General features: G+C 37.0%; 1 protein-coding gene across 7 annotated transcripts in view; it reads right to left on the bottom strand.

The window, feature by feature from the left end:
* Positions 1-16,009, bottom strand: part of TBC1D5 (TBC1 domain family member 5) — a 329,005-nt gene that overhangs the window by 25,249 nt on the left and 287,747 nt on the right. For all 7 annotated transcript variants that reach the window (XM_074861379.1, XM_074861390.1, XM_074861400.1 and 4 more), the window contains one exon: positions 3,671-3,770. In XM_074861379.1, the coding sequence (XP_074717480.1) occupies positions 3,671-3,770 (100 nt within the window). The remainder of the gene's footprint in view (positions 1-3,670; positions 3,771-16,009) is intronic.

Raw genomic sequence — 16,009 nt, 5'->3', positions numbered from 1 at the left:
TCATTCCCATGGTAACATCCTCTGATATTACAAGCAGTTAATTATGTTGTTGCTGTGTGGTACACTGTGTGGTTTATTTACGGAAGGAGATAAACATTTAATGAAAGCATCTTTGAATATATGAACAAAATAAAAACTGTTGTTCTATCCCTCTGGTCTTTCCTTGCACTCTATGCAAACAAAATGCAGTACTAGCAGATATCTGCTGAAACCTATAGAAATACAATGGTCTTGGTAAAGAAATGTAATATCATTATAGGGCAAAGAGGCAATCTTTTTTTTTTAACAAGACATCATACAAAAATATACTTTGTATAATTGCATTTGATATTAATAGATTATAAATTACTAGGGTTCCAAAACAGAATAGATGACTTTGTGGTCATTTTAATAATTTCGCAGCCACAACACACATCATATCTCTCATGAAGTAACTGCCCCTGACTGTCATTAGAATTCTCCCTGTAAGGGAAAGAACCTGAGAAAAGACAGCCAAAAAATTCTGAATTGTCTCACTGGAAACCACAAAAAGAACATTCTATAATTGTTTGACATTCTGATTTATAGTGTCAATTAAATAATTCTGTGGTGAATGGTCACTGGAAATGCATTTTTATAAGCTTGAATTACTATTGTTTTATTAAAAAGTGACCTGTAAATATAATGCAGGCAATACAGGAAAAAGAATAATAAAGTCTGAAAAAAACTGTTTAAAATGTCAATATAAAAAAATGTGTTTTTTTTAAAAAATGGGAACTTTAAACTTTATCAAATTTAAAAGGCTTAGACTAAAAGACTGACTTATTGATAATTCTTAAAAATGTTGTCTAACTCTTTGTTAAAGGAAATAGTTCTTTAAGGCTCCTCAAATTTTATATATCTGTATGTTTTTATCAATAATTTAGACAACTAGTAAATGTATGATGGCTAAGTCTGCAGTTAGAGTGGTAGCAGAAAACAGAGTACATTGCAGAGTTACCTGAATTATTCAGCTAAAAAGCCAAATGACAAGAAATGAATTTTAATATAATCAAATGCAAGGAACACATATGGAAATAAACATTTCCTAACTTTACCTACAGGATAAAATCCTCTGTTTAGAAAGCTGTGATCCACCAAATTTTAAAGGTCATAATGGATTATCACCCCAACCTATCACTGTATCAAAGAGCACTAATGTGATGCTGCATTAAAAATGTTTAAAAAGAGGAATGCCACATAAGAGTAGAGAGATGACCTTCCCTTTGCTAAGTAACCACTTTGCTGAGCCCAGTGCTGGTACAGTATATCCTGATCTGATTAACCCACTTCAAAAGGCATATGAAAACCCTGAAGAATTCACAGGAAGACCACAAAAATGATTGGGTCTAAAAAGCAACCCCTATAAAATGAATCTGAAAGTGGTCTACTTAGCAAAGACAGTGTTGAGAGATTACTTATTCACTGCATACAGTTAAGTGAGGATTTTCAACCTTGCTATCAAGAATGCTGCAAAAGCCAAAAGCTGGGTGATAAAGTCAGAAAAATTCAGCCTCGCAGGAAGAAGTAATATCCTTGAAGTTAAGTGTCCTGACAGATTACAGGTTCTGCGATCTCTGAAATGAAACAATTTTCATTGGTAAGAGATACCTGGAAGAGAATCAGACCAGGTGTTAACGTTTCCCTTAACATAGAAATTACCAGTTATGCTCTGAGTTTTGTTTTGCTGCCATTCCCTGAAGCCCTGAGCAGTGGATGGACACTGGAGATAATCCTCAGGGCATGTTCTCTGATGTTTATAGAGAATCCATTTTCTTGGACAGCCTGCTGGCATGTGCTGCTCAGATCACCAGGATGAACTTGATGCACAGATTTCAGGTCAGAAAGGATTTTGCACAGGTCAGACCAGCAAGAATCCTGGTGTTTTTTTTCCTGCCTTCCCATGGATCATCTGCTGACTGATTTGGGGATACCTAACCTCATCAGTTTGCTACAAGTGCTGAAGCTGTGATGGTTGGTGGTATATCAGTCTCTCATGTGCTCTGTTTATCACATGTAACTGTTAACCTCTATAGGATTTAAACGCATTAGTGTAATGCAAATTTACAAGTTAACAGCCCCTGATGTTCACAAGACATGAAGGAATATTGTGAAGAAGTACAGGGAGTAGGACTTTGAGGAAACTAGGCTGGAAGGCTCTGAAGAGTGCCACAGGGGTGCCAGGATGCACCCGGTGCACCCCTGCAGCCAAAGCTGTACAGGGGATGGCTTTCCCTGTCCTGAGAGGGAAACAAACTGCTCCACGGTGCTCTTCGGAGACTACTGGCCCTAAATGTTTTTGTTTCTAATGTATTCATAAAAAAGAATTTAACACCTGGATATTACCACAAATCTTTTGCTTTCATTTCATGGATCCAGAAAGGCAGATTACTTCAAGTATCTGTTTGGGTTTATTCTGATCTCTAGTCCGGAGCCATAGCTGTTGAAATGCTTATGCTTGTACCTGAACTGATATCCCTGCTAAACATTCCTTGTCTTCTTTCCTAAAGGAAAGAAACTTCAGCTTTTCTTCTTGACACAGAAATATTTTCCCATCATTTCAGTAGCTAATAATTTATCCCTTTTGCTTGTTTCTAGTCTCATTATTGTTCATGTACCCTCACAGAAGCAATACAATACATCAGACTAAAGCTGTTGGGGTTAGACGTTTACACTTGGCTTTCAAAGTCCACGATTCCAAACTTTCAAATAACACTGTATTTATAGCTTGTCCTAGGCTCGTAGCAGCAGCTACTAAAACACTCACATAAAATAAAATGAAAATACAAGTATAATCTGGCAAACTTAGGTATCATATATTTAGTTCTACCCACTGAAATATTCAAATTTAATTTAATTTGCTTAGATGTTTCAGGCTATAAATAAACCTTAAAATTACTACAGTTGTGCCCTGGTTTATTAAAAACAGTGCTTTTTCACATAACTAAATATACTAACTTTTGGAGTTCAGTTCAACACAGTTTATAAATCCTGCTTTTATTGAAGCATAGCTAAGCATATTTACACCTGAATTGATTGAAGCTTTTAGTTTACTTTCTCTGATTTGTCCTGGCAATATATAAGTTGAATGTTAGATTGGAGTCTTTGCTGATTCTGTTCCCAATGTACTGACTTATGTCTTACTGTATTTCTCCTGGTCTGAGCAAAATATTACAAACTAGACAGCCTACAGAAACACATTTTTACATACTGAAGGTGATCAGCATAGATTGTGAAGACACTACATTTAATGAAAGCATATGAATTTTATACAACCATCACTGCATGCATCAAGTATCGTTCTGGGACTGTTGAACTGCAAACGGGCTTAAAAAGTGTAAGCTCACATCCTGTGAACTCCAGCATGTCTCTTACAATACAAGAAACCTTAGGAACAGACAAAGGGCATCTTTGCCAAAATGCCCCTACTTTTTTTTAGCATCATCAGTGGCTATCATAACCCCAAGTTTAAAAGTACAACAGTATAATGATACAGTGGTTGGCAGTATCTGATAGAACAACTGGATACATCAATCTTAATGGTTTGTAAAATAATATGCACTGTACTACATAAATATTATTTTAGTTCTAATACAAACATGAAAAGAGCCTTTGTAAAGATTTACAGGTTAACGCAGGGTACTGCACTTACCAAGATGTGTGTTCATCATCTTTGCACAATATTTGCACATGGCTTCCAAGTCGTTTAGTTGTCCTTGTAGAAATGAAATCTGGGCCTCCAATTCCTCCTCCTGCAATTAAGAGGTTATTAGCATTAAAAACCACCTTTTTATGATACACAGTAAACCTGGTAAGCTAACCCTTGACATGCTTAGACATCTTCTAATTTTTCCTGTTCCTTTGTTCCTGAGAAGATTTTGGAAATAAAGAGAATCACCTTCAAATCGTATTTATTCTTTTGTCGTTTCATGGAAATAGGGTTTGGTTTTAATGTTTCAGTGTTCATTAATACTACCCTTTTACTTTCTAAAGAGTCTAATAAAAATCTGCCTATATTGATCCAAGAAAGGTTAACAATTCATATTTCTTTTGCAGATGAGCTATGTGGTTTTGCTTGTGCAAACGCAGTACCACAGCAATGGCTGAAAAAACTCACCAAATAAGAAAAATTCTCATTTTTGAAAGAGTAATTTCCACAGCAACTCCTTTGAAACCTTGGAAAAATTTGGTTTTTATATTTCAAGGCATGTATTTCATGAGACCTAATACCATACCTCAAGGAAGCATTACTGCCATATATTTTGGCATATTTATTTGTGTAACACATCGTGCTCTATCTGAATAAAAAAACTGCCCAGCCAACTGCAAGTCCACACACTGTCTTACATAATATTTAGGTGAAAACTATTTTCAACTATAAAGCAGTTACTCTAAATTATTAAATTATGTTTAACAAATATGCATCAAGTGTAATTTAAAATATGAGTTAAAAAAAAAGATTCTTGATTTTAACGCCCAGGAGAAGCATTATTATCTAGCCACATGCCTTGTATAAGCAATGGGAAATACCTCAGCTAAGAATTTCTCTTTGAACTCCTTTCCTTGCCATTTTACAAATGTATCCAGCCTTGACTTTGAAGACCATACTGCAGAGAAAGTTCACCACTTCTTTAGAAAAATTCCTTCAAAGCTTAGTCACATACAGTATTAAGCAGTTATTTGTTTAAGTATCCAATTGAATTCAAGCAGATAAAGGCAAAGTACTTTTTAGCTTTTTGTTTTTCTTAGGAGTTTTGCAGTTCTATCATACTCTTGTTTGATGGGAGATCGCTGAATATTACAGTATGAATTACATTTCAAATGAAATAAATCCCAAACTGATCACCTAGAATAAAGAGAATGAATCAATCATGATTTAATGGTACATGTGATCTTAATCTCCATCAGAAACTGAGTCAGAGACAAGAAAAGGAAACTGCACTGATATAGCATATATTCAAAAGCAATTGATAAAAAGAAATTTAACAGTAGCATTTTGCAAGATCTACCAATATCACTTTTTCCCTACACACTTTTTTCACTGTACAATCTCCAGATATTAAACATTTTTTCTTTGCTGTTTATCCTTAAATTAATATACCCTCACCTTATTCTACTCAACCTTATACTTTGACCACTTAAGCCTCAAAGAGATTGATTTTATATTTCCAATGTATAGTTGCTGAAAGACTAATCTCCTTCAAAGTCTGCAGTTCTGTCACAGCCTATACAGGCCTATCTGCATTGTTATTTCTGTTCACGCAATGTCCCTCCAGAAGACCTTTTCCTAGTACATACAGCTAATGATTGCAAGAAATAATCTACCATAAAGTTTAAATTGCCAGTGCACAGCAAGTGCAGCTGTAAGATAGGGAAAGGCAACAATATTTGAGTATTTTACTATAAAATAACATAATGAAATTCTAAAATCATTAGCCAGTAATTGAAACCCAGTTTATCTCCTACAAGTGAATAAGCAAATCTAACTTCTGGTAATAAATATTTCCATGTTTCCAACACTATTTTTTCTTATTCATGGATTAGAACCGCAATAAATTGATTTTCAAATGCTTTTGGACAGTTCTATCCACTTGGGGAGATTCTGAAACTAACCTTTTCAACTGTACAACAGTACCTCTTCATTTGGCACTTGAGACCAGTGCTGAGTAAACTACATCCACCATTCTTTCAGCTCGTTAGGATCCGGCATGGGGAGCAGAAACGTTCGGCAGATGCAGCACACACAAACGAAGGTACTGTGGCTGGGAACTCACAGACAGTGCAAGAGGCTTCCTGTCAAGTGGGAAATCTTGCACAAGGCTGAGTGAATTCCCTTGGAGTTCCTGACTTATCTAGCACCCTCAGGAAGGGCATCAAGGAGTGCTGCCAGTGGGATGTGCAAGACAGTTACCTTGGCACTTGACACATGAGAGACCCAGATGTGCTGTTTGCATAAGAAGGCAACAAATTGTGACAACTTGCTACAAGACATAACCACTGTCTCTGCTGTCACTGGCAGTGCTGTGGCGACCTCTGTGCAGTTGGACCCCTGAGGGTGACCTCCCTGGAGGGAGGCTTGCTCTGTTGTAGTTGCCACAGCAGCAGGTGAAGAGCTGCAAGAAGAGGCAAGTGTGTTTTATTGCATCAGGGTAACAAACAGGTGACTGACAGGATCTTTCAAGGTGTAAAAGCTTATGCAACAGACAGGGAAAGTGCAACTGAGGCAAGACACAGTGGAAAAAAGACATGCACTCCTAAGAAGGTGGAAACTGGAAGCTTGTGACTTCTGGCAACAGGAGAGCTGCCCAGTGGTGCAGGACCCAGGCCACAGAGGGGAAGAACAAGCTCCTTCAGAGGAAGAATCCAGGTTGGACACCATATCAGAGTGCTACTAAGAGAAAGTGATGAGTGACAGAGTGGTTGGTGACTCTCTTCTGGCCAGACTTATCAGATAAGGAGGTTTTCTGCTTGCATGGAGCCACAACTTGTGGTGTTGCTGAAAGACTGTTTGGGGGTCACCTAATGTTCTGACTTTTTTTTCTTATTATTCATACATACACCAATGACACGGTGATGTGAAACCATTTCACTTCAAAAGTGACTGTAGGGCTCCTGAGAAAGGGTGAAGGGGACAGGAATCCTGGTGGTGTTTCTCTTTAATTCTATGGCAAAAGGGAGAAGCCTGGATAGCAGCAGATATATCCCTTAGACCACATATGACTACGTACTTGGTGGCACTAGCTGGGCTTCAACTACTTTGCTTGTGACACCCAATTTCATGAGGAAAGACAACTTAGAGAATAGGTATACCTGGCAAAGAGAGGGAAGAACATCTTTGTGAACAGACTAGCTAATACAATGGGGAGGACTTTGTCACAGAATGGGGACCTAACCCAGAAATACATGAGGAAGCAGCACATACAGACAAGGTATGCAGAGAGTGCACTTGGCTGAGTAAGGAGCTTCTTAAAATGGGAAAAGCACATATGGAGATGGAAATGGTGAAAATGGAGAGCACATATGTGGAAACAATGACAGGAAACAAAGGACAAGCACACAGTCATTGTTTGGGCACAGGAACAAAACAAGGAAGCACAAAACCCAGCTGGAGCTAAAATTAATGAAGGACATTAAAGGGTAACAAGAAGGAATTTTATAAGTATGAAAGCAACAAAAGGAGGTTAAAAGAAAATGTAGGTATATTGATTACTATAGGAGGTAAGATAGTGATAGATAATACAGAAAAGGCTGCAGCACTCAATTCCATTTTTGCCTCTCACTTTTTAGGCCAAGTCTGCTCCCAGACTTCTGCATGTACAGTTTAGGAAGGAGAGGGATGTCTAAGAGTCAGGGAGGCAATAGGTTAGTGAATACCTGAAGAAGCAGTATGCATTCAAATACATGGGGCCACTTGGGATACACCCATGGGTGCTGAAAAAGCTGACGATATGATTGCAACACCACTGGCTATCATCCGTGAAAAATCACTGCTATTACAGGACATACATGATGACTGGAGAATACATCCATATTCAAGAAAAGTGAGAAGAAGGATCTAAGAAACTATACAATGCTGGGCCTCACCTTAGTTCTTGGAAAAATCGTGGAGCATGTCCTCTTGGAATCAATTTCCAACATGTAAAGGACAAGACAATAATCAAGAAAACTCAACAAGGATTTACCAAGAGCAAATCATGCTTGACCAATCTGGTTGCCTGAACTGATGAAATGACTGGCCGTGAAGATGAGGGAGAGGCGTGAATGAAATATGCTTTTACTTTAGTTAGGCTTTTGACACTTATTTCCAAAAGTGTGATCATCTATAATATGACAAAGTATGGGCTAAACAAAAGGACTGTAGGTGGGCTGAAAATTGGTCAGATGCCCAAGCTCAAAGGCTAGAGTCAATGTGGCTGGAAATGAGCACAGTAGCCAATGGACTGCTACAAGGATACTGTTCAGTATCTTCATCAACAGCCCATATGAGGACACAGAATTTACACTCAGTAGATTTTCAGATGATGCAAAATAGGGAGGTGTGACTGCAGTGCTGATTGGTAGAACTTCAATTCAGAAACACCATGAGGCACTGGAAAACTAGGCAAAAGAAACGTTTTTGAGGTTTCTGCTTTAGAAACTGCAATAAGTGCAGAATTCTGCATCTGAGGAGAAAAAATCCAATGCACCAGTGCACACAGGAAAGAAACTTGCTATGTTTCAGGCCTGCTGAAAAGGATCTGGAGGCTATAGTGGCTGCTGAGTTGTTTATAAACTAATAAAGTTCTTTTATCACAAACAATGTAAACAGTGCACTGGCTACATTAGGAGGAATGTGGTCAGCAGATCCAGGAAAGTCATTACCCCCCTCTACTCAGTGCTTGTGAGCCCTCACCTTGAATAATGTTTTGGGCCTCCAGTTCAAGAAGGATGTTGAGAAACTGGAGAGAGTCCAGTGCAGGGCTACCATGATGGTTACAGGCCTAGAGGTCAGGCTGAGGGAGCTTGCTTTGCTTATTTTGGCAAAGAGGAGCCTAAGGGGGATCTGCTGGGAGCCTGCAAATACATGGAGCTACAAAGATGATGTAATCAAACTCTACCCAGCAATGGCAGATGATATAGAAGGGACCATGGCCCAAAATTGCCCCTCAGAAGGTTCATATTGGTCGTTAGGAAAATATTCTTCATTAGAAGAACAGTGCAGCACCGGAAGAGGTTACTCATAGAAGCGGTAGAGTTTCTATTCAAAGTCACTGACCTGATGTTAGTGATTGTCCTGCTCCAAGTAGCAGCTTGAGCGGAGGTCTCTTGTAATCAACATTTCTAAGACTAGTCTTTTCACAGTATCTTTCTAAAATTGTTCTGCGAATTATGAATGTTTTAATGTTTTGTAAAGGAAAGCAGCAAAATCACAAAGCCCCTCAGAAAAAATGACAATTTTTTAAAGTATTCTAAAGTTAAATTCTTTCGCAGTAAAAGATGAAACAACTGATTTATAGCCAGCATTGTGCAGATGCTCTCGATTCTTGTCCCGTTAATATTCACTGCACTTTGAGTGCCAACTTTTATGTCTCACTGTGCTGAGAAAGTGAGTACCCTGGATACCATTTTTATTTTGTGTACAAATAGCAGTGCTGATTTGATCTCTCTTATGCATGAACAGAGACTTATAAATTCTTTGAACAGGCCAAATGTAAGTCAACAGAAAAACATTATAGTCTATGCTTCCTTGAGAAACCAACTTTTCATCCGAACTGACACACACAGTACCAGAAACATGTGAACAGTGATTCCAGCTCATTCAGCTACAGCTCTCAAAGGTTAACCAGTTGACCACAAAATAAAAATTAATCATTTAAATAACTAACCAAAATAAAAAAATCAGTGTCAATTTACTGAACAACATGTCCTATAAAGCATATAAGCTCAAGATTTTCTAATATTGGGAGCTGCATATGAGGAAAAAATTAAATCAAGCAGCAAATCAAACAAAGGAATCACTGCATCAGACACGGGACACCAAGATGTGCAAATTTAATGATGCAATCTTGCAGAAAAACAATTTTATACTTTCTGAAAATTTAGTCCCAGGGTCCTCAAAAAACTTTTCCACACCTTCAACATTCCAGATAATTTAGAGCCCTACAGATAATCAGTAACATCTTGAATTGAATATGAGAATGAAAAGGAAGTAGATTATTTGTGATGTCACGTTGATTTACGTTTCACTAACAACATAAAGCAGACTAGTATTTATGTCTCCAGTCAAAGCAAGACTCTATTTGAGTGCCTCCATATACACATCTCCAACTGTTTTCCTTGTTGTGGCAAGACGGAATCTGCAAAAAACTTGACTTATATTTATGTTTCTCATATTTGTCTTTCTTCTTACCCACATCCAGAACTTTGCTTACATTGTTACATTTCCTTTTTTCTTTTGCCATGAAAACCAATTTTTTCATGAGTAATTATTTGCTATTTCTTTTCTATTTTATTCCACAATCTATACATTTCTGGTGCTCTCCATTTGTCCAAAGCTTGCTCTTCCCTTTTTATTACCTTTCTTTTCATCTATTTTCTCACCTTTACAAAGACAGCTATGGAAATAAATTTTTTACAACCTTCCTTGTCTCCTGAGCTCATAATGAGATCAGTGATGCCCCATTTTTCATCAAATTTTACTGTTTCAGAAAAACAGCTGTGACTAACTCAAAGTGGTCAGAACCTTCAAGAACAGATTACAGAAAGTTTTACAGTTTTGATATTGCAATCCTATCCTTTTACAGCTTATCACTTTACAAGCTGTAATAAGGTTTGAGGACATGGGTAAGGGCACTGGAATTTAGCATCCTACACAAGCCAAGGTCTGAAGAAATACAGTTTTGGCAGAAGCCACTCTTTCCCAACCTTGTTTTTACGAGTTTACACAAGTTTTCTCCCAAATACATGACATGGAGCTTCACACAGAAGTATAAAGGCTGGAAAACAGGAAATATGAACTCACAAAATCAGGACTGTAAAGTCTTTCTTTCATAATATCATTTAGTTTTCAGTCTTACTGTTCGGGAAATGAAAGAAAAATTGTATTTTTGTCTGGTTTACTCATGTAGAAACTCAGGGAAGAGTAAACTCTGTTGTCAAAGGCTTACAACAATATATGTCCAAGCAATTCATTCATGAACACTCAGAGTAGCAAAACTCCATTCATCTTAAAGCTGAATCCTGAATATGAATTCACTTGGCAGCACTACCAAGTGTTAAGTGCAGCAGAAAGGAAACCACCTTCAAAGAGAAGAGTATTTAAAGTTATTTAAGGTGTTTAAGCAATAATGCTGCAATGAAGAACATAACACAGAAAGTGACAGAACTGTGTTGGAGGAATGGCCCAGTCTTCTTGGTGTCTTGTTTGATGCTGGTCGATGATGGGTAGGGTAAAGTGTAATGAAAGATGTATGTCATGATATAAACATGTAATGGTACTGCCCAGAATACTCTCCCAGGCTATACAGATTTGCAGATCAGGGATTTCTTTAACTAGAGGTGGGTTTTTTTTTGTAGTTAATAGCACTTAGACTTTTCCTATATTAATTTACCCAATAAAATTTTTAATTCTTTTAGTGTTCATAATAAGAGCACTAAGGAAGAAACATTCCCTGAATCTTGGCAAATTGTCAGGGCAAATTAGAAAATAATTCTGATGATGTATCACAATATTTAAAGGAAAATAATGGGAAAAATGAGATTGATGCATGGAAATCCTGAAGCCAGGGATTTGCTAAGGGTCTTATCAGTACTTAAGTGCTTATTCATAAAACACACACAGAGTACACCTTTTGGATATTGGTAGAATTTTACACATCAAACAAGATTCAGATGTATGGTATAAATTGCTTTCTCACTTAATTTTATGCAAATTTCCCTGGAGTAAAAAGCAGTGGTTACTGTTTCCCATTTGTGAGAATTTAGTTTTTATTTCTGAATCTAACAATTAAATACATGATTTAACCTTCTAATCTTGAATGCCTGAGAGTTGAATGTTGGTTGACACCCCCATAATTTTTTATGATCTATGCCAACCACAGAAAATTCTACAGCATATGCTGACATTTAAAGCCAAAACCACTGTTTTTGAACAATGAATTACGTACAGTGGAATTTAAAACAAAATTTTAATTTATTTACTAATTTAACTTTTCTATTATTTAACTGTATCACTCACAGGCCCTCATCAGGCCAAGACCTTGCTCTGCTGGGTGCCGTACAAACAAAGAAAAAACCCGCTTCTCTAAAGGACTTAACAGTGTAAGCCAAGAGACAACAGATGGCTGCAGACACACATATGGGGAGGACATGGAAACAATATGGCTGTATTAGTCAGTCTTACAGACATGGCTTCAGCTTGTTAGCAACCAAACTGTTGTCAATGGAAAGGTGGAATTTTTAGGAGAGTTTTCACAAGGCATTTGCTTTGAGAAAATTTGTTTAGAGAAAGTTTCTTCTACGTAGAAGGGAGTACGAAATGATTAGATGCAACTTCACCAAGCGTATCAGAATCAGGGATGGAATATATATTATCACTTTTACATTGAGAATTTTGCTACTTGTGAAGTGTTTGCACAAATTGAAATAATTTCAGATAGTAATAAATTACCCTGGGAGACAAAAAGAAGTTCAGATACTGCCTTCGGGTATTAATTCCTGCAGAAGTAGAGGTTACTGATTTCCTGTGCTGAACCATTACCTGCTGGTATTTCTGTGTCCCTGTGATAGCTGAGGTATCCCCGTGCTCAGTGTATTTCCAAATATACCTTACTCATGTCTTGTGTTCTTCACATCTTCACAACTTCCAGTTTTTTAATTATTTTGATTATATTGTCATCACTGGTAAACATTTTAAGCACAGTATTTTCAGATAAATCTTTCAAACATATATTTTGTTCCTGTGGACTGGATGCACAGTGAACTTGAGACATGTTTTTATTTTATACCACTTTAACTCCTGCTCACATTTTTGTTTTACACCTTTTTAACTCAGACTGCTTGAACAATCCCAGGATGAGATAGCTTAAATAGGAACATCTTTCTTTCCTTTTTTCTTTTCTTTTATTTAAACACTCTCTTAATTTCACTGTGTAGTGCTAGTAGGCATAGTTGCTTAGAGTAGCAAATAGGACTTTATACTTGCTCAAAGTTACATACTTATTTCAGTGCTTTCCTAGATCAGAACCCTTAAAGCACAAACAAGTTCTCTGTCAGGTTAATAAAGGAAATGGTGGTGTAGTTATCCACCTTAAAGAAGGACAAAACCTATGGAAGCATAGTTTTATTTTTTTTCTATTTTCTCCTCCTGCCTTATCATTACTTGACCTGTTGCTTTCCAACACAGAAATTCTGCTCTCTGGGAGTACTGTATGTCTCAAAATACATCAGGGGACATCAGAGTAAGCACAAATGAATTAGGTAGAAAGTAATCCTAGAAGGCTAGGTTCAAAATGCAGTGCTGTTGAAGTTAAAACACTTCCGCACACAATGCATCCTCTTCTGCTCAAACAAGTAAATTCAGAAAAATAATTACCTATTTTAAAAGCTGAGACAGAACTGCCACTGCGTAATCTTTAGTGAACATATGTCTGTGACAACCCTCTGAAAGGGATGGGGGATTGTGACTGAGAAAAGTAAGAAAATAAAATGAAGGTTGAAAGAAAGGTCAACAAAATATCCATTGTAACTCCTAGGAGCCAAGCTGTGTATTGGTTATATACCAACACGGAAAAAAAAAAAAAAAAAATTATTTGGTTCAGAGGGCTCTGATTGAGAACAAGTATCAAAAACAAGAAAGGAATTTTATAATACAGATAAAAATGTTCAACTAGGATGAGACCAAGACAAATTTGCCAATAAATTAAAATGCTAGAAGGCATTCACCTGCAAAGGCACATATTTTTGTGCAGTAGTACAATCCTGACTTCCTCTCTGTGCTTTCAGTAACAACACAGAAAGGGATGGCATTGCACAATGCTTTCCCAAGCTATGCACATGTAAACAGAACCAACAGATTATTGGTAAAGGATTAAATGAATAAATAAAAATTTCAGTCTTTCTGTACTAAAGCCAGCAAAACTGAAACGGTTGCAACTCTGATTCAGAATAGCCAATGACCCAGGAACTCTCTCTTCCAACACTCAAATTTCTAACATTAGCATTGTTCAAGGAGACCCACACTTTTTAAATGCAAGAAAAATTATGTTTTCCTTACTCTTTTTAAATTTGAAAATGGGGGAAATATTTATATATGTGTATTTTAATGTGTTATGTATCTGTAGCTTTTCTGAAATATAAGAAATAAGAATTTGTAGTCAGCTACTTCTCTTCTTCCAAACTAGAATAACTCTGTTCCTCTTCCTTGCCCTCTAGTTTTATGAGGACAGTAAGGTAAAAGATATTTATTTATAATCAATATTTATCTATAATCTCCACTAAGAAGATCAGTGACTTTGAGGCAAAATATCTGTTTCATGGTGTTGATGTATAATTATCTATTTGATTTATTGTCTCTTAAAACAAAGCTAAAAATATTTACATATAGTGACATTTAGAAGAAAGTGAAAGATGGAGCCTCAGAGCATCTCCCTAGACCCCTGACAGATCCATTTCATTTCAATTAAAATCCTGAAAATAGCTGAAACTGTGGCTCACAGCTTCTAAGCACTAGGCCCTGCTGTTGAATTTCCATCTTAAACAGTTCAAAGTCAATTTGCCAGTGTCATGCTGTTGGACTCGGCTTTAGTTTGCCACATCCTACCTTGCCTGGAGATGTTAGTGGCAAAGGACCACAGGCTTGGACATTTTCCAAAGCAGCTCCCGCTGTCGAGCCTATTACTGGAACAGCCTCCAGGTGCACCAGCCTCACTGTCGCAGAGCTAGAAACCAGCAACTGTGCTACTGGAGCATGAGCAGGACTTGTTTTCATCTAACCTGGGTATATTTTCCTCTTACAGATAGTCCACTTCTATGCTCAGATCATCTCTCCTTAGCAGGAAGATGGAGAAGGATAAACATGAATAATGGAGAAAGCTCTTGCCTAGAGACAAAGAAAGTAGGGATGGAAAGAAACCTCTTTTGCAAGCAGACACAAGACATGCGAGACTTATCTACCTGCTGCCTGCACAAGTCCACCTGTTGGCACTACACTATGGGACTGCTGAGAGACAGTCTAAAAACTAAAACCATAAAAAGCTGGAAGACCTATGGAAAGCAAAAAAATTGCATGTAACTGATTGTGGATGGGTAGGCACTGAACAACTGAGAAAACTGGTAGTATTTCACTTGGTAAGGGAATAGATAAGAACAGAAAGAGCTGTAGGGTAATAGCAATTATCCCTTTGAACAGAAATGCTGATAAGAGGTTTCTCTCAGTGCTGCTGTTGACATTGTTGACTTAATCATATTGGAATATTTCTTCATAAATAATAAAACTGAGATATTAATTTAGATGGTATGACTGTATTTTGGAAATAGCTATAAATAAACACATAGGCGAATGAGAATCCCATTTCCTCCGTTATGTTTCAGTATCACATCTGACGGGCTTTCTGCCCATCTGGTACACACATTGCTGGCCTTTAAGACTGCATAAGCCCACTGTGGCAAATGTAAGATAAATGTAAGCAGGGGAAAAAATCCCACTGATTTATGATTTTTGAGCCCTCTGAAATAACGCGGTAAGTATTCTTGAATGCATATGGATATGGATATGGAATGATTAATATATAGCTATTCAGGAATGAATAAAGTTCATGCTCCATGCTGCAGTTTTATACAACTAAAGTATGTGGTTGAATTTTATTGAAATGGTTGATTAGTTGTGATATACTTACATAATTATGTTTCTTAATTTTGCTGCCTGAATAAGCATTTTGATATACACACAGTTCAACATACACATAGTCCTTTATGAAGGACTCTCAAAGTACACCCTTTGCTAAACTCATACTCAGTTAAATTTTTTTTAAGTATCAGTTGCAAAATAGTTTCACTAAATCCTTCTCTGTTCAGGCTGGATGTATTTGACCTTTGATATGATTCCTAACAGGACTGAGGATGCAGACCAGAGCAGGATCTTTTATTTAGGGCTTTTAGAAACTCTGATTACATTGTTGAGAGTTTAAAGAGGGTGAAACTTAAGTATAGTGATTATGAAGGGACTGTAAATATACAGCATTTATACTACATTGTTAAAAGAACAGAAGGACAAGTTTTGTTGTTCTTATAGGGAATGATTTGATTTAACCAAACACAGAAAAAAATAAGAATCAAGCTATTAAACACATACTTACAATTTATTTCAGTGGGAAAAAAAATCTCTCAAACATAGAAACCCTTCCCACTCAAAAGAAAATCCAGCTAAAACAATAGCCTGATTTAGAGCGATGTTTCTCATCCATGTCCATGTTTTTGTTGAGAGTTCAGTGCAGGTCTCTCAGCTCTTCACAGA

This window comes from Strix uralensis, chromosome 1 (genome assembly GCF_047716275.1).
Source record: "Strix uralensis isolate ZFMK-TIS-50842 chromosome 1, bStrUra1, whole genome shotgun sequence".
NCBI classification, from domain to species: domain Eukaryota; kingdom Metazoa; phylum Chordata; class Aves; order Strigiformes; family Strigidae; genus Strix; species Strix uralensis.
This window is presented reverse-complemented; position numbering and strand designations above follow the sequence as displayed.